General features: G+C 39.0%; 1 protein-coding gene across 6 annotated transcripts in view; it reads left to right on the top strand.

Moving 5' to 3' along the window:
* Positions 1 to 27,700, top strand: part of TBL1X (transducin beta like 1 X-linked) — a 197,631-nt gene that overhangs the window by 132,194 nt on the left and 37,737 nt on the right. For 5 of the 6 annotated variants that reach the window (XM_085212619.1, XM_085212629.1, XM_085212608.1 and 2 more), the window contains one exon: positions 9,887 to 9,994. In XM_085212619.1, the coding sequence (XP_085068745.1) occupies positions 9,937 to 9,994 (58 nt within the window). In that variant the 5' untranslated portion in view covers positions 9,887 to 9,936. Of the gene's footprint in view, positions 1 to 9,886; positions 9,995 to 27,204; positions 27,226 to 27,700 lie in introns of those variants that run through there. The other variant, XM_010726686.4, reaches the window with a different exon arrangement.

Genomic DNA, 27,700 nt, shown 5'->3' with positions numbered 1-27,700 from the left:
GATCGCAGAAAAGTTTCTGCAGTTTCTTTTACAGCAATTTTTGTCTCTCTGCCCTTTTTTCTCCCTCTTCCACCTTTAGAGAAGTAACATTGTACCTTCTTGAAAGAGCAGGCATTGGGAAAGCATTTAATGACTTGTCTCCAAAGCTCAAATCATTGTAAACCTGAGTAAATTGAGTGAAGCTTGTGCTAAAAAAAAAAAAAAAAAATTCCAAAAGAGCTAAATGTTGAGGTATAAATACACTGCAGTAAAATATCCTGAATGTATATGTATATGTTTCTGTTGTTCTGTTGCACAGTGCTAATGTTTGTCCTTAAAGCATTTAGCATTGACATTCTCTTACAGTTATTCAAGCAAAAACATTAACTATTCATAGCTGTCATTAATATGTTTATAAATAGTTTATAAGAGAATCTACCATAATCAAAGTTCAAAACAGTGTCCATGTATTCTATGATTTACAAAATATTTGTTTTGGGGGCTGAAATTTTCCATGCTGATAGCCTGAAAAATATTTTTTTGCCCTTTAGCTCAGAATATAATCCTTTCAGCTATTCTGGAATTACAGACGAATGGGAAAAATTCTTTTTCCCTTAGTGTAATAACAATAATAATTTTAAAAAATGAAGAAAATCCTCAGCCACACTTTTAACAATACTACAGGGAAAACAAGGTTGAAATATGTGGTAAGATATATGGCCTTTTCTTGCTTTCAGGAAAAAAAAATAAAAATGAAATTATAAATGATGGAAAAATAACATCAAATCGTTCCCAGTACCATCTGTTAAGCCTATTAACCGAAAATAATAAAATCCCACCCCCTTGACGATGCCACTGCCCAGTCCTTCTGCCTGAGGCCATCAGGCCTTGAATGTGTTAGGCTGGGCTCCCTCCCTCAGCTCTTCCTAGACCTCTATACATCCTTCCTTAGCTCTTGTTCACTTGACCTCAGCTGATGGACCATAGAATCATAGAATCACATAAGGTTGGAAAAGACCTTAAAGATCATCAAGTCCAACTGCAGCATAACCATCATACATACTTACAGTTGCCCTCTTTGCACTTGCTATGAGCACACCCAATGACAACTGTCCAGCAGTCTCCTGCTCTGCTGCTCCACAGCCATGTGAGGATAGCCTGCAAAGCTTGAGGCTTTCTAGTCCAGCACAGACTCCTATTTATGTCATCCTGTACGTAGGGTTTGCTAAGTCCAAGGGTTGATTTTGCCATTCCAGTAGAAGGTGTTATAATGAGGCAGCGCCAGAATCACTTCCGTATTTAAACTGTTTCTAATGCTTAGGACTAATGGACTAATGGTTCAAATAGACTTGGAATTGAAACATAGATATTACTTGTGGGAAAGAAGTAAAACCAAAATGTGCAGGTGTCTGGACATCCTGTCGTTAGCGCTGCAGTCTGTCCATGGCTCTGAGCATGTTTCCTTCACGCTGGAGGCCTGGAACAAAGATATGAAATAAAGAGATTGAGCTTATGGGTATGAAAAAATTGCAACCTTCTTTATGTTGCCTTTGCTGTGTGTCACCTCCCTGGTCCTGCAGTGTTGAAGCGCCATGTCTAGCAGGCCTGTCTGTTGTCATATGCTGAGTAGCGAAGGTCTCGGGTAGCTGTAGTTGGCACTAACACCATTCCAGCTGGTAAGTTGCTAGCGGTGTGGTTTTTAAAGCAAGGATTTACCTTTGGGCTGTTAAAGGAAGCAGTTTATTTATAGAGGTGGTGTAAAAGGCACACGTGGATGTTTTATCCTTACCTTGCTCTTCAGAAATAAGAACATGCAAGGTGCAACTTGATCCTATAGCCCAGTTAAAATGTTCAGATGTGCTAGGAAAAATCAGGATTTGGGCCCCAGCTCCCAGAGCTGCACCATTTTAAATGGTAGAGTTGCTGGATAAAAATCAGATAACTTATTCAAGGCAGAGGAAGCCTTATTAAGCTACTCCATCTTTTGGGAAAGTCAAGGCTGTCCTTTTCAGTCACTTAGGTCTTGTGTTCTTTGCCTCATTTAAAAATAAAATAAACAAAACAGACATTGTGCCTGCTGATCCCAGCTGCCCTTACAGCAGGTGGCTCTGGAACTTTATGGAAGCCCTGTTATCAGTCCCAGCCCCGTGGTGTCACCTCAAAGGCACATGTTTTATCTGCTGGTGCGTGGCCTGCCTCAGCACAGTTGGGTGCTTGTTTACATCCATACTTAAAGGCAAGCTCAGGACTCAGATACCTCAAATTGACATTTTAGTGTACTTTTTTAGGTATTACAGAAAAAGAAAAAGAAACTGTCCTGTTTCTAAATATGAGAGGGGAAGTTCGTTCTAAAAATTCTGTGTGTCATTTTAATCACATCTGAGAATACAGAAAGAAAATGAAACAGGTACAACCAGTTCAGGCAGTGACCCTTCCCATCATATTCCTTTTCACTCAGTACTCTGTAAATGTAAAGCAATGCTGAAAAATTGAAATCTCCATGTTTGCACTTTTTTTTCCTTTTTTTTTTTCTGAGATATTAATAAGAATTCAGATAAATCTGGTGAAAAGTGAAATTTGAGATCCTATTAATATACTGTTCCACTTGCCGAAAATCAAGAAAAGCAAATATTTGTAGAGTAATTGTGTAATTTTTTTCAGCTTTTATTCTTTCTTACCTGTTTTGAACATGTAGCACAATTAGTAAGATCTAAAACTAATTTCTAGTTGCATTATATACATGGGACTGCATATACACACATACAAGTGTACAGCTAGTTGATCACATATTTTAGTCTAATTGACTTAACATGTATGGACACATCCTCCAGTTTGTCCAGAGTACAGTTTTGTTCTCTTATGAGGAAGAAAATATCAGTTCTTTTTCCTGGCAGGATCCCCAGATAACTGAAGTTGTTCAAGAGAGATGAGATGTCTTGAATCCCAAACCAATCACACCGATCACGTGTTTTTACTTCTTAAACCTCTCTAATTCTCTCTTAAACAAAATAAAAAACATCATATTTCATGTCATTTCATTTGCAAGGTTGAGAACTAACAACCTTTTCTCTCCCCTCAATCTTATTTTTGGCTTTCCCGAGCTTTCCATATAATATACTATTGTAAACATCAATTTTATTGAGAAAGAGGAAAAAAAATATATTGTAATTGCCTCTTCTTAGAACTAAGCTATAAAAGAGGTATAACACGATTGTGCTAATTAAGAAGAGCAGTTGGTTTTGTTTGCTTTTTTCCCCCTTAGCCAAGTGCCAAAAAGGAAAGATCAATACAGGAAAAACCTTTTTGCTCTACGGCAAAAGGAGTTGGAAAAGATCCACTCTTAGAAGTGAAATGCTGGAGGCTGATGTAATTAAGTGAACCAGCTGAGAACTGAAAAATAACCTGATCAATCTAGACTATAAGCATGAAAGAGCTGATGCACAATTCTTAGTCTTTTGATAGAGGAATGGAGTTTGCTGGGAATTTGGTGATGAAAGGCTTGTCTTCTGTTGACAATTATTTTGTGCTGAAAATTGTTGGTTAATTGAAAAATGGTTGAATAGTGCTTAGAAATTACTAGAATATATTTGTTGTTTTTTGGTTGTTTCTTGGTTGTTTTTTTTTTTTTTTTTTTTTATAAGTAGGTACAGTTTTAATTCCAAATGGCTTTTCATTTTGACATGTAATTTATAATCTGAAGAAAAGTTATTTCAATGCTGAAATAAACCGTTCTGCAGTCTACCAAAATGTTTAATTGGCCAACCTGTTTTTATTAGTATATTTCTATTAGGTTTGATTTAAATTTTTAAAAAGATTTTTAGTGAATTCAGGTGAAAATTCCATTTTTGTCAGATTAGCTCACACAGCATTTTATTCAACAGGAGTGAGCTCTTCAAGACAGAACTGCATTTCGTTAATCATTGCCACACACATGTAATTATCATTCCTCCACTTTCTTCACTTGGCACCAGATTTTGCACTCTGATATGGCTGAGTTCAGTGATTAATTGTAGGAGATATCCCAACATGTCAGGATTCAAGCTAGACTTTGTTTTTATCAGTACTATTTTTTTCTGAAGGCCTGAGATAGATGCAGTTGTTGCTTCTTCTCATAAGAATGTGATCTTCAGGCAGCAGTGTGAATGAGGATGAGCTGGAGCTTCCTGCATTTGTTTTGGTTTAGTGTGGCCATTTTAAAATCAACACAATTCAATGTAAATAAATAGACTTTAAAAAAGAAGAGGAAGAGCCAGCCAGAACATTTGGCCATTCAGGTTTTCTGGCAAGCTTGTTGTCTTTTCTCTCTGAGGTCCGTGCTTTTACTTAGCTGCTGTAAATGGCAACAGCACAGAGCACTGAGTGATCTCTGAGGAGGATCCTGTTCTGCTCTGTCTCTAGGCTTTATTCCCCTGGAAAAAAAAAAAAAGAAAGAAAAAAAAATTGGTGTCGCATTTATGAACAATATTAAATGTAGTGATGCAAAGACATCTGTGAGCACCTATAAAAGATCCTAAGAGAGTTTTGAACTGCCTCATTTTTGTTGTTGAATAACCAGTGCGGTCCATGGTGGTCATTTGGAATGAGGATAGTTAATTATTTGACTCCTCATTAAGAAAGGCCACGGAGATGGTGCAGCTTACTGTCAATAGGACTTGATTTAGATTTTTAAGTGCCTGATCTCTAGAACAGAACAACTGTTCTTCCTTTAGGTTGTGTTTTTTAAGGGAAGGTGATGTCAAGTTCAATCCTCAGAGAGGAGGAGCCTGGAAGTCACGCACACACAAGCTGCACTGTGAACAGGGCTGCATACTGTTTTGATGAGTAGCACAGGTGGAGTTTAGAAAGAATTGTCCTGTGTGCCCTGCACCTGGTCATCAGAAGGAATGAAACTGTATTACTCCCATGTCAGAGTGGTGGCAAAGAAAAGATGTTTTCCTCTTTAGCTTCTTGAAATGGCTAGAAAGGCTGCAAGGGGAGAGGGCTGTGTGCACTCTGTTCCTCTCCCAAAGCTCTGTTTGGGCATTTCGGGAAGGAAACATGCTGGAATTCCTCTGGAGGAGGAGGCGGCTGCAATAAAAGACTGAAGAATGCAGTGGTGCGGGCCAAAGAGAGCTTGTCAGCCTGTGGGGAAGAGCTGCTGCCTGCTGCCTGTGTTCTGGCTGCATGGTGAGGCCAAGCATAGATATACAAAGTGCAAGGCTCACTGAAAGTTTCTGGTGAATGTGTTTTTCAGCAGGAGACACTGAGATTGACTGAGTAGGTCGCTTTGTAAGAAGTGATTTCTGGCTTTGGGAAATGATGTTTTTCATTAAACTACACAGCATATGCAAAACAGTAACCTCTTGATTTAGCTGTTCTGCCACAATGCCTTCAGATGTGCTGCTGTGACATGGGCAGCTGCTCTGGCTCTCAAGAGGTGCAGCTTCATGCCCGGAGCCATCTTGGACGAGAAAATGGGAGCACAAGGGCAGGAACTCCAGTTCCCATGCAACAGTTTGGCAACACCCAATATTTGAACTTTCTGGAATGTTTTTATTTCAGTGAAAGCTTTTGTTTTTGCCTGGTTTTGGTGTGGGTCTTTTGGTGTTGTTGTTTTTATCACAAAGAAAATACACAATTTCTCTTTTTTCCTCTCTTTTTTTATTGTGGTCATTAAAACTTTTGTTGGGAAAAGACATTTTAGCCTAGCCTTTTTGAGGAAGTAGGTATATAGTGCAACCTCTTTAGGAGATTAAAAAAACATTTTGGGGTGTGGAGTGTATTTATTTAACAGTAATGAAAAAATGCCTCCAGGAAGCTAAAGGCTGCTCAGCATTCAGTTAAAGCTGACTGGAGCTCGCAGGTTCTCAGGGGGTAATGTGAGGACCTGGCTGGAAGCCTGATGAATTTCTGTCAGGAGGGCTGGATGCAGAAATAGGAAGCATGCAGTTTTCTATTTAGATTTGAGGTCAAGGTTTGAGTTTAGGTGTTTTCCCTAAATGTCTGCCCTGTTTCCATCTTCCTGAGGGGAGGGCTGACCGGTAAGTCCCTGTGGATAGTAGTGCAGCTACAGGTGGCAAAGGTGAGCTGCTTTCCTGGGATGGCCTCTGTGACCCTGTGCAGACGTATGCCTGGGGGCCAGGAAGCGGCTTTCAGGACCTGTGATCTGCAGAGGGGAGAGTGGGGCTGCATTTCCATATGGTATTTTAAAGATTAAAATTTATTTTCGCATGATTCTTTAGCCAAATCTCTCATATTTATGGCAGCAGTGCTAAAATGAGCCAGAGGAAAGAAACGTAGCTTCTTGATATGGGTAGGGGAACGTGATGCAGCCTGGTGGACCTGGACGGTGCAATACTGGAGCAGAGCTGCTCCCCAGGCTGCCTTCTTCAATCAAAGCATGGCCCATTTAGTATTAATCCATTAGGATTCCTGGTGCTCCAGGAAGGTCTAATTTGGGAGGAGAGGCAGGCCAGCACTCAGAGCCAAAGCAGGCCCAGTGTTGACTCCAGGAAATGAGCCTGCTTGCTCACTCTGAGCACAGGCAGTGTGCTGCAGGCTGACAGCAAGCCAAGCAAGTGTAGGAGCATAGTGGTGGTGTGCCTGAATCCAAAGCGTCTCTGCCAACCTATCCCTGCAGAACTGAGAGCTTAGCATTTATGTAAAGCAGTGGTGAATTTAGTTTTGCTTGTTCTTAACATCCATTGAGGAGTTCTGAGTGCTTGGGGTCCATAATGCATTGGGAATTCCATACACTTAGTAGGCTCTTTTCCTGTATTTGACATACTCAAATACTTGCAGGATCATAGCCCATGTTTCTAAGGCAAGGTTGGAGTAAGTAGAAATTGCCCTAACACATAACAGGATACAGGAAAAAAATGCTTCAAGTAAAGAAAGGTTGAAAACTTCGAATGCTTTTTTGTAATTCCTTTTGTCATTGTGAAGAATTAAGATGTTATTGCTGGTTTGAATTCAGAATGTCTCATTTCTAAGCAATACTTTATTTAAAAAATTATTAATCTCAGTAATAGCAATCTCCAGTAGCAAAAGGAGACTGTCACATAGCAGAGATAATTCTATCACAATGATAACTAAGAGTTTCTGCAATTTTCTGTAGACATTTGCATTTCTGCATTAAAAATTATATTGATGGGTAACTAGCTGTTTTCTGCTTGGGAATCAGATGTAGAGGCACACAAAAGGGATGTATGCTCCTCTCCTCCCCACCATGTTTTCTGTAGTTGGTTTTATTTGAGGTGTTTATCTGTAGGGACGAAGGGAAATCAGAAAGAGCATTAATGAAATTGAGTATGGTCTTTCAAAACTCAGCCAAATCTCTAATGAATAGAATTCTCTGCGTCAAAGCCAAGATCTTTGTATAATTCTGGACGGATAAAAGCTTTGCAGTTGTGTATCTGATTGTGCACTGGCGTCTCAGAGAGAAAAGAAACCTTAAATATATGAGCAGGGATCATCTGGTTATTTATGACATGGTAACAGTCTGTATAAAGATATGATCCGACACATATGTCAAAGTAATTCCTGTTGACTGACTTCAGGGAAAAGGCATTGTAAATTCAGCTCCTTGGTGTGTTTGGGATTCTGATACAAAGGTAGCTGCTCTGGATGCTTTTCCGTGGCTGTCAAACTGCTTAGTTTGCAGTCAGGCTCATTTTCTCTGGTTTTAACTCATTTAAGAAGAGTCTTCTTTGGAAAAGCAAAACCCAACACCCCTCCTTTCCCTTTCCTTTCCCAAAAGAATTCTCTGTATGTGGGAAATACCCTGTGAATGGCTTGAATTATCAGGATGCATCCGGAAACAGCATTTGTAGTTTCTTGATTTTTTTTTTCTTTTAATAAAGTTCATTTGACCACAAAGTACGTCATTGCTGAAACTGAATTTTTGTAAGAGGTTTCAACGTTACCAACTTTCCTACCACCAAATACTGAAACCGCTATTTTTAAAGTACTTTTTAAAATCTTACGTCGGGTATTTTTTTTAAATCCACAGCAATCAAAATTTCTTGCTTTAGTGTTATCACAGTCATAGCAGTGATATGAATGTATTTTAAATACTCGGGGATGAAAATGGTCATGTGTTTTGCAAGGTATATCTTTTTTGTTCTTCATGTGATGGTGATGACTGTGCAGAAAGAGGCATGGTGATTTATTAATTATTCATTATCAAGTACATCAAATGGTATTTAAAAGCTGCCATCCACCCATCTTCCTGAAGTGCTTTCTCTGCCTGCTTTTCATGCCTGTAAGCATATCTTTTGCTACCTGTGGTTGCCTTTCCACTTGCAGAAAGGGTGGGCCTGTGTGTAGCTGAAGGCAATGCCACCTTGATATGCCACTCCCTGCAGCTACGAGTGCTTTCAGTCTCCTGATTGTGGCAGAGAAATGCCATAAGACAGGTGAGGGATTGAGGAGCAAGGACACCAAACAACTTTCCAGAGGGAAACATGACATTGGTGACAGAGTTGGTTGGGTGCAGCTGGCATTGCCTTCCCTCAGAGCCCTAACAGTAGATGAAATTTCCCTAGCTGAGACTGAGATTTTCAATATTTTCTTCGTATTCTCCAAGCTATAATAATAAAGACTAGATGGCTTGAGGAAAGTGTCTCCCAACTTATCAAGGTGTGATGTCTTATGAAAAAAAAAAACAAAAACCAGCATCTGATCCACTGAGGAAATCTAGCAGTCCAGGAGAATTAAAGGCTTAAATAGGGTTCAAAAGACCTCCATTTTCTGTAAATATGCAGAGGCATCTGTTACAGTCAGAAGTGACCTCCTGGTTGAAATGAGCAGCAGGGAAGACTTGTAGCTGATGAGCACTACACACAGTAGCAGGTGTTAATTCAGGCAACGGGAATCGCTGAAGAGGTTCCCAATGAACAAAGACCTTTCTGCTTGCCAAGAAGAGACATACGGGAAATTGAAACAAAAAGCACCCGCCTGTGGTGTTTCATTTATAATTTGCAGCCAAGTGTGTAGTGTGCATTTCTATGCCCAAATCTTTACATCACTAAGTGTAGGGCTGATACGACTGACAAAGCTGCAAAGGTTATGTCTGAGAAGCACTTACAGCTTTGGAAACCAAACATCTTAAAGCAGATTTCCAAGCAGAAGTGAATCAAGGTTTAATGGAAAATGTTCAAAACAAATACATTTATTATTGCAGTGCATGCCCAAAGTAGTAGTGTAAAACTGTCATCCTAAAGGTTAGGATTGCTTAAGTGAATAACTGAAGTTTAATTCTTGCTCACTAGTAATCAGCAGAGACATTATAACATTATAACTTTTTATAATGCCAGGATATTTGTATTCCTTGTTGGCACAAGGTATATTGCGTTCTTCCTCCTTGCCTCTCTCTCACGTGCACACCCCTGTAATAAAATTTGTAATTTCATCTTAAATTTAGGTTGGTTCTGTTTTATGGGAACTTTATTTATGTCTTCTGCATAACTTAGTTTTTGTAAGGAAAGAACTTTTCTATTAAGTGGGTGAACTACTGGACAGAAACCTAGATGACAAATTTGGGGCTGCAAGGAGTTATGATTTGGTTTATGTGAGTAATTGCTAGCAATTCTGAAAAGGCAATACCCTTACAGTAACAAAGAGTGCCCAGAGAACCAGTAATAAAGCCACTGAGGTAACGGAGTTAACATTTGCAAAGGCTTTCAAGATTTAAAATGCCCCCTTGGATTCTTGTATATATTAAGGACTGCTCTTTAATTGTAATAAAAAGTATCGTACATCTTGAGTACTTGATTCACGGTATTTAATGTGTGCCTCCCATGGGGATGTAACAGCTCTAATGATGAGATCTTTAAATACCTTAACAAATCTCACATCTGTTTTTATAACAACTTTAATAATCAATCAAAATAAAACAAAACCTGGTATTTTCTTTCCTTTTGAACAGAGCGTGGATCACACTTCTCATAAACCTCATCATATTGAGGTTGGGCTAAGATGAGCATAACCAGTGACGAAGTGAATTTCTTGGTGTATCGCTATCTCCAGGAATCAGGTAAGTTTCCCGTATTTCATCACAACTCCAAGTCATAGATGAAATGGGAAAATGTTCTTTTTATGTGGTATTGTTTTAGGAATGCTGTTTTAAATGTTTCAGTTGAACTAAATATTTCTTGCACAAACCTGCATTTCTTTGGAACCATAGTCCAAAGCATAATAAAAATGCAGACATACACACGTACAAATTAAATGTTTAAGTTAGGCAAAACAAGGAAATAAATAGCATTGTGTTAACAAATGTTTCTGTAGAGTAGTATCATCAGAGCCAACATCATTTTTGGCAGCAGCAGCACAAAGCACATTGATTTTGTATCATTTTTCTTAGCTATTTGAAATTGTTCTGTCAGATGCTTATTAAATAAACAGGGATTGTATAAATCATTTTTACATTGGTGGAATGTTGATCTCATAAATGGAAAACTGGGTGCGAATATCTGATGACTTAGAATTTCATTACAGTAATTAAATATGTAAAGTGAGCTTTGCAGGTGACATCTCTTTTCCTTGTGAGTATGGTTCTATCTTAACATCGTTTCCTTGTGGTACTGCAAAATGCCCTTGGTACTCTGTCTTCATTGTAGGGAAGGGAAAAAGAAATGACTTTTAAGAAAGCCTTTTGGAAGGAAAGGCGCATCTTTCCTCAGGAAGAAAAAAAATGAAATGAAACTTTAGTATTTAATGTCTATTTTGTTTTCATAGTCTTGTGTCCACTCTTTGGAAGAAGTCACAGTTCTATTCACAAATAGGAATATTCTTTTAAAGTGGAGATGATAGGGGAGGTGAAAAACACTAACAAAGGATTTATAGACAGAAACCCAATTAACCTAGGATTGGCCACGTACTCTGGATTGGTTGTAGAATTGACTGAAATGTTGTCTGAATATTGAACTGAAACGTTGTTGTTTCAAGTGTCAGGAAAAACAAACACTTGTGAGAAAAATACAAAAACTGCATTTCCTCATATCAGAAGACATAAAGCCAGCTTTGGAGTAAGCCCTTCAGACTTTGGACATGTCTTCAATAAATGGCCAAAATCTCAACTAATCTAATACTTTTTCAGAATTTGATCTTTAAGTGATTGCTTTGAGATAACAGTGTTGGCCTGTGTTGGCAGCTGTTTTCTTACATTGTATTTTTCTCCCGAACACCACAGCTTATTAAAAAAAAAAAGCTGTAGCGTGCAATTAGATGAAGGAAAGATAGGGACAAGCAAAACTGAAATTTCACCCAAAAGTTGTTTATTTTTAAAAATAAGCTAGTGTATTCCAGGTATTTCGCTGGAAAATGCATTTAAGCATTAAAGTGTCGCACAGACAGACATAGTCAGAGCCTAAAGAATCCTAAAATTGTTCTACATTGTTATATTTGTATTATAGGAGATTCTACATAACAGCACATTTAATACAGTAACTTTTCCTTTTGATGGGTCAGTAGATGGGTTAGTACCGTGTAATGATTGAGAAAAAGGCTTTAAAAAGTCATTCAAGAATGGTGATATCAGCCAAGTGTCAGAAAAAGTTATTTCAGGTGACACCTCTCCCACAAGTGAGCAGTAACTTTTGCCATTTTAGGGGGAATTTTACATACAAATCTTCAGTTTAATTGCAATTTTTACTGCTCTTAACTTCTTAAGTATAGGGACAAATGCTTTTTCTTACTTAACTCACTCAAATTAAAGACATGGGGCAAACCCAGACCCAGTTCCCCATTGCTTGTGGCTGGGGATACGTGAGGAGTCGGGAGCAGCCGCTGCCTCCCCTTCCCCTCCTCTTTATCTAGTGAGGATGTATCAAGCTGTAGCCCAATATGTAATATGAATTTAAAGATTCATAAATTTAGACATTCATAAAAATGTCACAGAAACATTGTATTTGCACTGTTTTTATTGTGTTTTATCCATATAAAAGAATAGAAATTAAGGTTAAGTACATGAAGAAATATTCAAATATGCTTCAAATTGAGCATATTGAAATCTAGATGCTGGGTATAGCTTTAATAGATATGGCTTACCGTTTGCAGGTAATTCTGTTTAGCAAATAAGAGCTATAAGCAATGAACAATCCACCGTTGTATTGGTAGAGCATCTTGCACTCATTTTAAATCTTCTTTCATACTCTCATGGTTTTTCAGTGCAGACTTTTTATATCTTTATTTTCAGAAGAGTAACAAAAGAGAAATTACTCTGCAGCATCTTGCCTTTCAACCTGGTAAGATATGTAGGTCACTCTGAAAGTAATGCCTCCTGTGTATCCCCATGGAAAGAAGAACAGCTAAAAAGAGCACAATAACACTATTTGATAGAGCAAATTCTCAGATACAAAACATTATTTTTCAGAATAGCTATTAGCTATGCATTTTGGGCAGCAATGAACAAGAACTTACGTACCATGCTTGTAAAAACCTACATCAGTGGAGGTGGCCAACTGTTTCACAGCTGCTATGGTATTGTGGTTCCTAGGAAAATGTTGCCCACGCAGTCCATCTTTCATTGGACTAAAGAGATGAAAATCATAAGCGCCAAATCCAGACTATATGGTAGGTATGGTAGGGAAGTCCAGCCAACACTGGTTCTTTGCAATCTTCAAAATGGTATTGCAGGAGAAGGCTGTCTTCTTCCCTGGCCTGACCCTGGAAGCTCAAGCCTTCAGCTTGGTCAGTATCATGATGTAGTGGCTAGACTTGATAGTTTGTCTGGGCTCCAGGAAATTCAGAAGAATCACCTCATTCCTATCTCAAAAGACAGTGCACATCACTCTACCTGCTGAGGGCTGTGTCTTGAATTTCTTCTTTAATGGGGAATTCACATGTTGCCACTTCACAGGCTGCCCTTTTGACTCTGGTTTGTAGTGGTGATACCACATCTTGTTACCAGTCGTGATGGAATCCAGGAAACTGTCACTCTCAGCCTCATGTTGGTTCAATAAGTCCTGAGAAACTTGTATATGGTGTTCTTTCTGTTCCTATGTGAGCATTCATGGGTGCTATCTGACACAGACTTTGCAATACTCGAACATTGCCACCATTGTCTCCAGTATATTGAAGCCGATATTCAAGTCCTTATACTGTTCCCTGGTCATAATCCACAAATTAGCATGACTGTCTGTATTGTGGCTTGTCTTTAACATCACCATTGTCACTGCCCACCACCTCACCGTGCTGACATCCACTGTCAGTCTCCATAAATGTTCAGCAAGTGTGAATGATTGGCAACAGGTGCCATTCTTTCTGCATGGACACGCCTTAGCTTTGTGTGCAGTTCTGTCAGACACCATTCTGTCAGGCTGCTCCCCTGCTGCCGTCTGTTACGCGACAACAAAATGTGTTGCATTTTGTAATACATATTGGCAGGAAGGTTCAACCTCTACTGCCATATCACCAACGTCCGATGTTGTGGGCCAATGTAATAAAATAAAAGGCATTACTTTTGGAGCAGCTGTCATAAATGCCGTGAGCTGAGACTGCAGATGAAGGATATTCTGAATCAATAATTTTCAGAAGTAATAAGACTTTATAGGGCTAGTATTTAAATACAATTTAAGTTCAAATCCCTATAGTTAAAGCAGTTTGCCAAAAACAAGGTTATTAGATTAATTATGTTTACATTAGCTGAACCTCAAGCCTTAAAAAATTATATTAAGCATAGCCATAAAAGTAGCTTACAGGACCATAAAAATGTTCCATTTTCCTTTTTTTGTTATCTGTTCTTTAATCTCATCCTGTAAAATTTTTAGGCTTTCTCACAAGATATGGGCAGATAGTGGGAGGAAGAGAGAAATGACGAAAAGTAATACATATATGGCAGAAAAACAGTGTAAAAAGCAAACTATACCCGTAATGTTTCAAGTATTCTGCAGCTAGAAGGCACAGAAGCACTTGAGATTATTTGAAACATTATCATTGCAAGAATACGGATAGGTGCTTTCATACTTCATTATGAAAATGCTTTCAGGTCATTCTGATAGAAATTCATCACATCTCAAATTGAAGTTAGAAGTGAAACTCAGTAATTATATTTTCCTTCTTAATTCTCTGTCAGACTACAAAACTTGCACAGGAGAGTATTAAGGGAGTTGAACTGTCTAAGCCATTATTGTTGCTCTTTAACAAATCTTGGCGTACTAAGAGGAGTTCCAGTGAACTGGAAAGAACAAATGTTGTGCCAGAATTTTTAAAGGTTAAACAAGATGATCCAGGTAACTGTAGGTCAAGTAAAATCATTGGAAGGCTGAAACTAAATACCTGCAACAAAAAAAATAAAGAGATGACAGCATACATAATACCAGCCAGCAAGTCTGTGTGAATAACAGATCTTAACAAAGTAGGTACTAGTTTTTTGCAAGATCACAAAATACAATGACAAAGATAATTGTACTGACAATAATATGCTTAGACTGCTTTATGGCTTTTTTGTATTCTTGTTGACACACTGTGTTTATAAATAAAACAAAATAACAACATGTAAAACCAGTGTAATCCAAGGTTATCAAGTAGATTGAAAACTGACTAACAGAAACATCTTGTAAAGTGATTGGAGATGGGGAATATTTATCTCAAAGGTTGCTTCTAGTGCAAATTCACGGGAATTTGTTCTTGGCATGACACTACTCAATTGCTTTATTAGTGACCTGGAAGGAAATATAAAATGATCCTTGAGTGCTCTTGCAGCTGACACTGTAGGAGTTACAGTTGACTGATCATGGAGTTTAAAAGAGAAAAACACAGCCAGGGAGACTCTGTATTTGAGTCCCCTGCTGCTGGAGAAGCAGAGCTGGAGAAGATGGTTGCTCTACTGACAGTGGAGTCACATGCCTTCAGTACAAGATAGGATTTGGACCAGTTAAGGCTGCAATTGCACAGCTGTATTAAAATAAATAAATAAATGCGTTTTCACAGAAGTGTCTCTTTCAGGTCTTGGCTATGCCAAGAAAAAGAAACAGTACCTCAGGCATGTTTTTCATTTAAGGTCTCTCTATTGATAGCATAGGAATTCTAGCACTGAGGTGGCAGAGTGTTTTCACTTGTGTGACAGGTAAATGAATGTACCTCTTCTTGAGCGATAAAGAAGTCAAGTGGCTAGTGTCTGTTTCACATTGTTCTTATCTAAAAACCAAATCCTGCAATGTTTGGCTTAGTTCTTTCTTAATGTGCACTTTTTGGAGCACAATTTGAAGTGACCAGATTCTGCAAAGTGCCACGTACTTCCAAAAGTCAAACTTCTAATAACTGAATTCTATTTATTTGAAGGTGAGAATTCTGTTTATTTGAAGATGAGGTATTATTCAGAGACCACCTCCAGGTGAAAATGTTGGCCTCAGTTACTGAAGTCAGGCTTAGGTGATGTCTGCACTGTGAGTATTCTACCAGCATGGAAGTAAAAGCACACAAAATGTTCCTATGGTGGATATATTTATACCAACAAAATAGGTGTGTTGGCAAAAGCAAAACAAGCTAAACCAAAGGCACTGTTTTGCCATCCAAATTCTATAGGTTCAGGTTTGCACCTCTTCAAACTCCTGAGAAGCATACTTTTGCCAGCAGCCATCCTTACCACTAATACAGGCCTGTGGATTGTTTTCGGAATGAAGGACTGCGATTCTACAAAACCATACCGAATTTGGAATACAGAGATTTCCCATTCTGGCTTGTCTGGCTGAAACAGAAGCAGATAGTTATCTGTCTTTCAGAATGAAGGGCAGTAACCAATATGCAGTAACAACCTCAGAGAGGATTGAAAAGAGGAAATGGCTAAACCAAGACACATCGAATCATGATGTACCTTTTAATCCAAACTATGCTGCCATCTGTTGTGAGTGACAAATCCTATCATAGATTCAAATGCTACAGTTAATTACCTTCCCTACCCAGTCCAATCTGCCAATTCATTATTAAAGCTTTTCAAATTTAATATTTTGATGGATTGATTGGTTGTTTGAACTGTGTTCTTTTTGTACCACTTACATGTATCTTGCACCATCAAATCTTATCAGCTCTCCATCTGTCTGAGGCTTCTACTGCTCTCCTATAGGACATTTATTGTGGATGTCTGGCAAAGCCTTGTTAGAGTTAAGATTGCATAAGTTTCCATTTCCACTCATACTTTCACTGTTGAGTTTGAATTTTTCCATGTTTTATGACATACACTTGATAAACTTTTCCTCGGTGTACAATCAGTACCATGTGCAAGATAACAAAAATGCTTTCTGGATACTTGTACTAAAAACATGTCAGTCAGTAAACTTTTAGCAGCTGACTTGGGACAATTTACCATTATACTTCAGTTTTGTCATTTGTTTTCTTCTCAGCCGTATGAATTAAGCTACTAATGTAGTTGTTTTCCCCTGTAGATTCAGGATGACAGCATTGCGTTGATGCTGATTGGTTGATGTTTGACAGATTTTTCTAGAAGATAAGATTTTCTCCTAGGTTTTAAGCGTGGGCTCAAAGGGCACATAGAACATGAGGTGTTTCTGTGAATCACAGCACAAATTCCTTTTAGAGTTAAAAATGTGCAAGCAAGGGCCCTTCCTGTTAGCCGTATCCAATGCATCTTACTCTCATTCTGTCTTCTGGAATTATAAGTGACATGAAGCTTCTGGGATTTCGGCATTGTGACCTTGTCCAGTCACGTACTAATAGTTGGAATAGTGCTACCTTATATTTTTTTTCCAATGCCGTTTACAATTCCTTGAAAAGGAACCAACAAAATCTGAAAGAAAATATATCTTTATATACTCATTCTATCTTTAAACAAAGAAATTTCATACAAATTGTAAACAAAATATCACAGTTTGCAAAAAGTACATTCTCAGAACAGAAATGGAATATTCTGTTCTTTCAAATTTGTGCTTTATGCAGCAATTTTTACTGTACATGCTTATGATTTGTTTTCTCTGACGTCCATATTTTTTCTGTGAGAGGTATATTTTAAATAATTGTTATAGCACAGAGTTCCTGAGTCACAGATGTGAAAGGCGTATGAAAATGATTCAGCTTAAGCATAGCATAAAATATTGGCCTATATAGGTCAGCTAAATTTGCTTCAAAACTAACTGCTTCCTTTTGCATAGAAAGGCTGCTGCTAGGTAGAAGAGAAATATATAGTGCATAGGTTTTGCTTAAATTATTAAAATACACTCTTAGAAGAATAATTCAGGAGAAGAATGAGGCGCTTGGTCAATAAAGGCACTTGGCTAATGTGTTAATAAAAAAATATGGTGTGAATATATTGTCCGTGAATAATGATTTTTCCTTATTTCTCTCCTCTCTTCTCCTCTCCACTGGTTAGTTCAAAGGAGAGTTCAGGCTGCACAGTGTCCAGGACTTTACAGTATGAAAATAGTTAAGGTTGGGGAGGACTTTTGGATGTCATCTAGTCCAACTGCCCTGCTCGTACCATGGTCAGCATGAGCAAGTTGCTCAGGGCTGTGCCCAGTTGGATTTCGAGTAACTGCGAAGATGGAGTGGACTTTAGGAAATACTACTTTTCTGAAAGAGTGGTCAGGTGCTAAAATGGGCTGCCCAGGAAGGTGGAAGAGTCAGCGAGCCTGGAGGTGTTTAAGGAATGTTTAGACATTGTGTTGAGGGATATGGTGTAGTGGAAACTATTGGTTATTGGTGGACGGTTGGACTGGATGATCTTGTAGGTCTTTTCCAACCTTGATTATTCTGTGATTCTGTGGAGAGTCCGTAACCTCCTTGAGCAGCCTGTTCCATTATTTGGTCGCCTTGACATTTGAAAAAAATTAAAAAATAAAGCAGGGAGAGCGGTAGGGATTAATGGCATTTCATGTATGTTTCGATTTGTGTCCTTTTCCTCTTGTCCTGTCACTGGGTACCACTGAAATCTCCATCCTCTTTGTACCCCTCAGGCAGTTATGCACGTGGATAAGAAGCCCCTGAGCTTACCTACTGTAGGCTGAACAGTCCCAGCTGCCTCATCCTTTCCTCATACACGACATGCTCAACTCCACTGCTAATCTTTGTGGCGTTTTGCTGGACTTTTTCTCCAGAAATGGAGCCAGCAATCCATGTGTGTCACACCAGTGCTGAGGAGGGGACAGGGATCACCTCCGTCAACCTGCTGCCAGCACTCCTCATAGCACTGCTCAGGATGCTGTCGGCTTTCTTTATTGCAAGGGAAATTTCTGGCTCAGGTTCAACTAGCCCAGCCTCCTTTTCAAAGCTGAGAAACTTCAAAGGTCTCTTGAAGTACCTATACATAAAGGTACTGTTGAACACTATAGTCACTGGAATGCTTATGAAGCTGAGTACGTAGCTATGCTCTAGTGGTGAGGATGGAGACATTTTGTTTGTGGAAGGAAAAGTATATCCTTGAAATGACATCCTGCCACCCAAAGATAAAATACACATTTTAGTGCTGTTCCAGTAATTATCTGTGGCGTATTGCTACCGACTCTGGACCACGTGTATTCTGCCTGTGATGTGCAGTAACTGTAGTTTGTAGGCAAAACTCAGCAGCATTCATATGTTTTTGTTTAGCTCCTATTTGCATGGATACTTTTTTGCTAGTACAGTTGGATGCTGGTCAGGTATAAATGATTAAAGAAAAGAATGCAATTTTTAAGGAAATACATGAAAATTGGTATTTGAATCTGGCCTTGAAATTTTTGTGCCTTTATTTTCTTATTTGAAAATGAAATTAATTCTATGTACAGTAAAATGTTATAGTCCTAAAATATATTTAAATCCTCTGGAGAAAGAATTGTGGTAATGCAGTACTTAACAGTATTTTGCTATTATTTTAGGTACTACTTGTGAATTTATAGGCAGTTATATATTGGTTCATATATATATTCATATATCTAAATGTAGTATGAATGAGATTCTGATGGTATTTATTATTCAGGAACAAATGTGAAGGCTGACTGCAGGAATCTTTCACCTTTTTAGTGATACGATGGAAGGCTTTGAAGCAATACAAAATCCATTTTTAATTGTCTTGGTTTAGCACAGATCTGATTTGTGGGCATGCAGCTCTATTTAAGCTTGTGATGCAAATCCAATCAACTGGAAGTTGGTTATAGAGGCAGTGTTTGTGACCTTTCTTGAATTATATAGATACACAAAAGCCACGGTGTTGTTGTGGGAGTGAAATGTCTTACAGTAGATTTTAGATAGAAGTGCTTGAGAAAACTGACAAAACCAGTTTGGATTTAAATAAAAGAATTAACATTCCTATCTAATGAGAAACTGTCTGTTTCCATACATTGCTTGTAATGTAACGTAATGTATATAACCTTCCCCTGCAAGATATGAATGTAGTAAAGAAAACTGTACTTTCAAGAAGGTACGGAGGTTTTCACTGAATTGCCACCATTTTTTATGTTTCTCCTGCCTTCTGTATTTCTTTTAGATTAGGGAGGAAGTTGATTTCACAAACAACAAGACTGATTCTGAATATGAAATAATACTTCATAGTTGGAGGATGAATGACTGCTGAAGAGACAAGTCCATTTTTTGAATAAGAACTGTGTTATGTAGTTTCTCACTCTGCAAGTAATCATTTATTCTCTTTGAAAATACTAAGTAGATTTTAAGAAAATCAGGGTCAGCATTATAAGACAACTAGCTTTATTGAGCTGCACTTCCAAAAACATTTCTTTTATAATTATCAGAGCTATAATCTTGCAAAAGATTAAGCTGCTAGGTTAAAGGTAAATACCTTTAAGTTTAAAGGTAAACAAATGGGTTGCTAAGCGTACACTTCTGTATTGTACAGAACGTCCTGTTAACCCACATCCCCTTGTGCTCTTCTTTTCATAGAACAGTGAATACAGGCTAGCAGTATTTGACACTCAGCTCCCTCAAATCCAAATTCCACAATGGAGAGGAAAAAATACTTTTACAGCTACAGAAGCTATTTGTTTTGCCATGCTTGGTTCTGGTTATATTTACGGGAGAATGCAGTAAGCTGTATGATGGCCATTTTTATGCGTGCTTAAAGTTTTGTTACCAGATATCTACATTATGTACACATATATAAATAATAATTTTGAATGTTTTATTTGATCAAGCAATCCCTTTGAAACTTCTTTCTCTGTCTCATTTACCCCTGTTGTGTAATAGTAGCCATATAAATGTCACATAAGAAAAGCAGTACTTTGTGGAGAATTTTCTAAGTTCTTATGAAGGAAAAAAATGCACTGAGCATCTTGTTTCTTTGCCTTCTGCAAAACCCTGCTTCCTTGGTATTTCCTTCTAGCTCTGTTGAGAGAAGTTTAAAAACTTGGCTATTTTCATTTTTGTTTGGCCTGAAAAGTGCTGTGCAGTGCTGATTCTCAGACACTGAGCAAACACAGAAATTTGAAGTTATGCAAATAAACCTTTGCAAGTTTATTCCATAGCACATGTTTTTGTTCTGATCATTATAGCTTACGTAATTACAGTATCACAGCAGTATAGGGATATTAAGAAAATTGGATACTGGGGGGAAGGAAAATATCTTTAGATCAAGATGTCTTTGCTTAGTGAAACCAGCGATGTGTTATGTGTTTGTGTAGTGCTTTTCCTGATTGTTGGCCAGACCCAGTGAAAGAAGCTGTAATACAGTGCTGCAGTTTTGCAGTTATATATCATACCACTTCACATCTCTAGCCAGCACAGCTCCATTAGAACTCCATGTGTAGTGGCCATGAGCAGAAACCATTCCAGAGCTGAGGTTCCTGAGTGCCCACAGTGCATCAGCCACAGTGTCCCTCCTGCTTGACACTGCTTGCAGGTGTATATTAAAACTATTTAAAAAAAAAAAAAAAACATACCTTACAGAAAAAAAATGAGAAGCGTGTGTGATTGTGAAGGTCTCTTACATGAAAGGGATCCTTCCAATGTTGCAGAACATTTTGCATGTTTGATTGAACAGGGTTGAAAATAAGAGAGTGGTGAGGTACTGGAACAGGCTGCCCAGAGAGGCTGTGAATGCTCCATCCCTGAAGGTGTTCAAGACCAGGTTGGATGAGGCCCTCCCTAGGCAGCCTGGTCTAGTGTTAGATCTGGTGGTTGGTGGCCATGCCTGTGGCAGCGGAGTTGGAACTTGGTGATCTTTGGGATCCCTTCCAATCCAAGCCATTCTATGATAACAGCATCCCATTAATTTAGAAGGATTATTTGTTTTTTTTCTTGCAGTTATTTCAAATCTTGCCCATAGTTGCATTAAAGTGCTAGGTCTGCATTGACATTTATTTGCAGTTGTCAGCCTATTTACACAGAGCAAGTGAAAAAGGGGGATTATTTCAGATCTTGTTTTCAAAAGATTTTTTTTAAGTTCCTCTTTCCATTGCTCATGTTCTGTTTTCTGTCTGTATCGTATTTCTTTTTGTTAATTTGCAGCACTCAGAAAGACTTAAGCAGTGAGTGCCAAGTATTGCTCATGAAAAGATCATTTCCAAGTAGTATTAATCTTTTCCAGCATATTTTCCTGCATGAAAAGAAAGAAAGAAAAAAAAAAACCTGCCAAAAACATTCTTTAATAAAATAATTTTGGGTAGCAGACATTTACTTGGAATTCTTGGCAGAAGGTGAGCAGGTCAGATATCCAAGAAAAAAGGGTGTAACGTTTAATATTAGTGAATAATGGCTTCTACAAAACTTAGGGTAACCAGGCACATTATAATTTTAGCAGCTGACATAAGCTACAGTTAGGGATAATTTCTTTGCGAAGAACGTGTAACACAGGGCACATTTCCTAGGGCTCTGGAAATAATTTTAATCGCTCCACAATCCTAATCTTGAAACAAATGTACAGGCCCTATTGTTCAGCTGATTTTTCTAAAAATATGTTTCAACTGCAGTTCTTATTTTAAATTGCTAATGTGTGTCCTTGCTAAGCCCTTTATGTAATTGCAAAGGTAAGTCTTCAAAAATAAGCAGACACTGCCAAAACTAGAGAGGCACTCTAGGATGTATTACTGAGAAAGCTCAGCTAGAAGAAAAATCTCAGGCTGCTGTGAATAATAAACAAGATGTGGTTCAGAATTTTTATCCACCTATTTTTCAGCTGCTTGTAGGATGTTATCAGTGGCTTTACGCACCAAATGTTGCTAATTGCAACAAAGCGTATTTTTGAGAAACCAATGTCCTTTCTGCAAAAACTATGCATACGTACACAAGGGTTCTATGAGCATATTTTTTATGTCTGTAGTGGCTTCACACAGATAGGCAGCTAAACTCCACTGCAAGCACTCTCCCTCCCCATAGAGGAAGAGGGGGAGAAAATACGATGAAAGAGGGCTCATGGGTTAAGATAAGGACAGGAAGATTGCTCGCAAATTACTGTCACGTGGAGACAGACTCAGCATAGGAAGATTAATTGTAACGTATTGCCTGTTACTAACAGACTAGAGCAGTGGGAGCTAAGTGGGAACTAAACCACCTACTCCCCATCCACCTTTCTCTCCCTCCTTCCCCCCAAGCAGCACAGGGAACGGGCAGTGGGGGTTGCGGTCAGTCCATAGCCCTTCATCTCTTAAACTTCTCCATGGCCAGCTCTTAGCACTCGCTTCACATAGGTCCCTCCTACAGCCCTGTCCTTCCCAAACTGGTCCCACATGGGCTACCTACAGGCAGCCCCAACATGGCTCTGTACCACGGGGCCCACCCTTCAGGCACTGCCCCACACGGTTCCCATGGGCGGCAGCTCCCCCAGCCCTCCTGACCCACCGCTGCCCCTCTCCACAGGCTGCACCTCCAGCCCAGGCCGCTCCTGTGGGGTACCCACAAGCCATGCCTCGTGCAGGTCACAGCTACCACTGCCCCATGGGCTCCTCTGTGACCACACGGGGAGATCTGCTGTAGCTACAGCGCTGTTCCCTTCCTTAAATCTGCTCTCGCAGAGCACACCTGGCACCGCTCATGGCACTGCTCTGGCAGCACTGGGTCCCTTTGGAGCAGCTGCAGCTGCTGTGACTGTAGAGCACTGCCAGGCTCTGCTCACAGAGGTCACCCCGCAGCCTCCCTGCTTCTCAAATCTTGTCGTGTAAGCCCAATACAATGTCTATATACTTATATTTAGACAGAAATGTAAGAAGCAAGGATGGGGATTCATGCTGTGTTCGTAATTCACACTCAGTGCATCCCAATAGAAAGGGAATTCCTGCATTGCAAAATGGCAGCTGCAGTCAAGTGCAGTAAAGAACATCATTGGGTTCTCTTGAACAATGGTCTAGAAATGGTTTAACTTGCCCCAGAAGTTCAGATAGCATGTGTTATGTTCAGGATCAAGAAAATAAGGTTATTCCAAGTTAAATTGTTTGCTTCTGGTGTTCAGCCAGAAGTTGTGTTCTTTTGTGAATTTTCATGGGCTCAGAGATATGTTTTCTTTGCTTCTCTATACTAACAAATTTAGACCTTCAAAAGCCTTAATTTAGCATTAATTGTTTTCTTCATACATTGCTATTTGGAGGAAATGATTTTGTTAGTAGTTCTATTTCACTGTTCTTTGGTGGAATTTCTTTAAACTGCAGTGGTGTGGCTCTGATTTATTTCAGGTCACCGCATTGCGCCATTCTTCCTTTCTTGCCTTCCAGCTCAGATGGCATTCTCAAGATCCAGATGTCAAATTTTGGAAGATCTTTTTCCACTGTTTGCATCTGGTTTCTTTGGCAAGCTCAGCAAGCATTGGAGTTATTTGGGTTTGGTGTCATGGCAAGGCTGCCAGTGGATTGTGTGTGGACATCCTTTCCTTCTGTGTGCAATGTACTTTTAAGTCATTATGCTGTGGAATGCTTCTGCTTAATGTGTCTGAATCTCCCAGGAATTTTGCACTTATGCCCATTTATGGCGATAAAGCTGACTTTCTTTAACCCCATGCACGACCATCTTTCTTTCCCTGCAGCCTGTACAGCTGCAGTCAGCTCTTATCTGTGTTCCATCCTTGCATGTATTTTACATCAGTAGAAGTATCAGCAATAATGCCAGTCACGGGAATACCTTAAGAAAACAAGCACTCGTGCCATCAGAAGAATGAGATTGCCAGTGAATCACATTATAGCAGTTGCAAAAACCAGAAGTTACTAAGCCAGGCGTTTTAATCTTGGTACAACCTTCCTTATTTTTGTACCGTGTACCTGCCAAGAGAACAGTGTGTTACATCAAGATAAGAATTGAAAGACATAGTATTTGGAAATTCCATAAAGGAGGACAACACAGTATTAGAGAAGTCAATGAAATAAAATGTGTTGATTATTTGACAGTGCACCTGGAGGTAGTTAAATTATTAAGGAAAAAAGAGTTGACATCTATCTCTTAAGGTAATAACAGCACTAATTTAGTAACTTAAATGAACCTGGAGTCACTACATTTTGAAAACCTGTCTGGACTGCCTGAATGAAAGAAATAGGAAAAGTCATTGGACTGAAGACCACACTGAGAATGAGTTATTCAAAGATTTGTAAGAATGGGTCATCACTTCCACTCGGTTCCTCATAGACATGTCTGAGATGTGTGTCAGAGACAGTTTGATGTTCATAATTATTTATTCTCTGTTTCATTTTGTGGTAACAAATGTTTCATGTAGTATGAAGAATCACATAGTGTGAATAATTAAATTGAATAATTTGCAACCAACTTAGAGACAAAATGTGTATTTAAAAAAATTGAACAGTATGTTAAGTAAACTTACTAGGTTCAAAAAAAAAATTAGTTCATAAGCAGGAGACTTGTATGGTACTCAGTAGACAGCTTAACTGTCGCTAGTCATTCCTGAGTAACTGGCTAAGACAGAAATATGTCAAAAGACGTTGCTTCCACAGACCCTTCTTTGTCAGTCTGCTCACCTGCACAAATGCAGCAGTAGGTGCCATAGCTGTTGCACTTTAAGTTTAAACACGACTGTTCTTTACAGCGATAAAGGAATCCGAAAATGAAGGGAGCTCTTAGGGAACGTCAGTCAGATGGATCTATGATTGCTAGATCATGTAGCACAGGGAATACTCAGCAGCACCCCATTTGTGTGCTTAAAAGAAGGAATGCTTAACTCAGACCAGGTGAGGCACGTCTCCAGAGGATACAGGCTTTCTTAAGGCTGTGTGGCAGCCCAGCTATTTCTATCTCCTATGCCTGCATTTACTAGGCATTGCTGCTGTGAGCAAGCGTATTGCAAACAACTAAAGTTACAAAGCCTGCAGATCAATCTGCATGCAAAGAACAGCATTATGTTCGTTAAACAAAAAATCAGTGGCAAATACTGTCTGTCAGGGAGGCCATTTTTAACTGAAAATGGAGCAGCCAAGGGAAAAAAAAAACACTATTATTTCTATTTTTGCAGTTGCAGAAAAATCTATCAGTGAAATTTTGCAAAACAGTCCTACATATGCATTTTTTGGCATTGCCTAGGGGAAGAATTCCCAAATGACTGTGTAGTACCACTGATAGTATATATAGGCACCTCGATGTGGGAAGAGATGCAGCACAGAACCAGGATTTGTTATCACTGTCAGTATAAACGTGAGAGAATCTCTAAATGATGAATTTCACTCACTTTTCAAGTCAAAAACACTTGCATAGCAGTTTTTGTTAGGTGAGATTCATTTCATTATGTCATTTTTCTTCTGCATTCATTATGGATTTTCATATGTCATTCAATGCTTTTATGCTCTGCAAAATCTTTCCAGACTGCTATCCCAGAGCAGATAGATACTGCCTTTTACGTGATCATACGAAGTCCTGCAGTTAATCCACTGTTCGTTTGGATTTTTTTCATGTATGATTATGTTTTTACACTTTGTATGTAGTTCCGATGGTTTATGTTTTCCCATCTTTTCTCTGGGCTGAGCTGGGAAAGACCTGGCAGCCATCCTCTCAAGGCTGCTGAAAGATGCCCATCTGGGGCACTGGTCTTGTCACTGCACAAGTGACTGTCCAGCTAACAGGTACAAAACCAGTTCCAGCATGCGGCCGTGGTCCCTCCCTTTGGCCCTTAATGTTCATGCCCACATCCTTAAATGCTCTGAGTCTCATTGTATGTATCCTCAAAGGTTTTACTCCATTAAGACAACACTTACTGGTGTTATTTGGGTATAAATTAATGCTTTATAGAGTGATTATTACAATCGCTGGGCTGACAGAATTTTAAGAAGTGACACATATGGACACACATTTGCAAAGCACTTCTTTCATTTCACAGCTACTGCAGCATTTTGAGTTTTGGTCTGCCAGAATGTCATACCATCCCGGTCACATCCTTCCCTAAGACTGACATTTGCAGAGCACGTTCTCCTGCTGTTCTCCCTCCCTGACTGCCTTGACAGCCTGCACAGTCATCGAGGGGGTGGTGTGCTGGCTTCCTGGCTTAGCACTGCCTCATGTGGTTTCATGAACTTCAGAAGGAGGGCCAAGTTAACGTTTGTAACACAAGCATTTAAATAGCTAGCATTTAAAAGAAACTTGCCTTTGTTTAGTAAAAGTCACCTTTTTATATGACTGAACTATAAAGAGCTGCAACGTAGCTCTATAATTCCATGTAGTCACGGTGCCCTAAAGAGAACTGATGACATCTGTTAACTATAGAAGCAAAGCTCTAATGATTTTTCAGTTACCAAAAACCTGATGTGGGTACAGCTTTATTCAGAATTTTCTTAACTGTGTGTGCAACTTTTAAAGTCACTGTACTTCCATATGTTATGTAAATTCTGGTAATATTTAAGAAATCAGGAGATAACCAGCAATAGGTTGGTTGGGTGATTGTTTCTTTGTTTTCCTTTTAAATACTATTGTACATTAGGATTTTTTCAAGACAGCTGAGGAACACAGTGTCCAGCAGCACCCACTTTAGTTTCACTCTTGATTTTCATTATTTGAATCTTACCAGAGAAGATATAGGAACATCTGTCTCAGCTGCTGGAGATAAGTGAGTGAGACTTCTATTCAGTGACGGTGTATCCAGGCGTTTTTTGTTTGGTTGTCTCAGGGGTGCTTTGGTAATAGTTACTTGTCATGGAGAGAAACAGTCAAAAGAAAGGACTCATTTCAATAACACAGCTGTGTTTTGTTCTGAGAGGTTCCTTTTCTCACCCGCAGTCAGGTGAGGTCTTGCACTTCAAGGACTTGGCAGCTCAGTACTGGCCAAAGAGGTTAGCTGTGTGCCATGTTAACCTGTCTGCTGGCAACAATGTGACTTGAAATGAGATGTGACAGCAGTCAGCAAAAAGGTCTGCAGGATACTGTATGCAGTAATGAAGTCGTAGTTAAAATTAAGGCTGCTATAGGTCCACAGTAAGTTTTCTGTTTCTTACTATCTTCTATGGATGTTTACTGTTTGCCATTTTTATTCTGTCTGCCTTTTGATCAAATCAGAGACCACTTTACAAAATTATGAGCTGCCTGCTCTCAAACTAGCTTTTTTTGAGGGAACTTCAGTGCTTCTGGACAACAGCTTAATTATCTGCATCTACTGCATTTTTAAGTAGATTGGCTGATTAATCTCTCGTGCTTTTTAAAGTCCACTGCTTTTCAAGAATGTGTTATTACTGTTGTTGTTTAATTTAAATTCGTATAAATATACATTTAGTGGGATCTGATTAATAGCATGCCCTATATTTATATATACATAGAGATTTCAGTGCTCAGCGATCAAACCCTAGGTTTCTGACTCAAGCTGTGTGTGCTGAGTGACTTCCTTCTTATTGTGGTACCCAGCAATGTGCTTGGATGTTCTGCAAAACAAATAACAAGGCAAAAACACTGCCCT

This window comes from Meleagris gallopavo, chromosome 1 (assembly GCF_905368555.1).
Source record: "Meleagris gallopavo chromosome 1, MGAL_WU_HG_1.1, whole genome shotgun sequence".
In the NCBI taxonomy this organism is placed as follows: domain Eukaryota; kingdom Metazoa; phylum Chordata; class Aves; order Galliformes; family Phasianidae; genus Meleagris; species Meleagris gallopavo.
The sequence above is the reverse complement of the archived record's forward strand: the minus strand, read 5'-3'. Positions and strand labels throughout refer to the sequence as shown.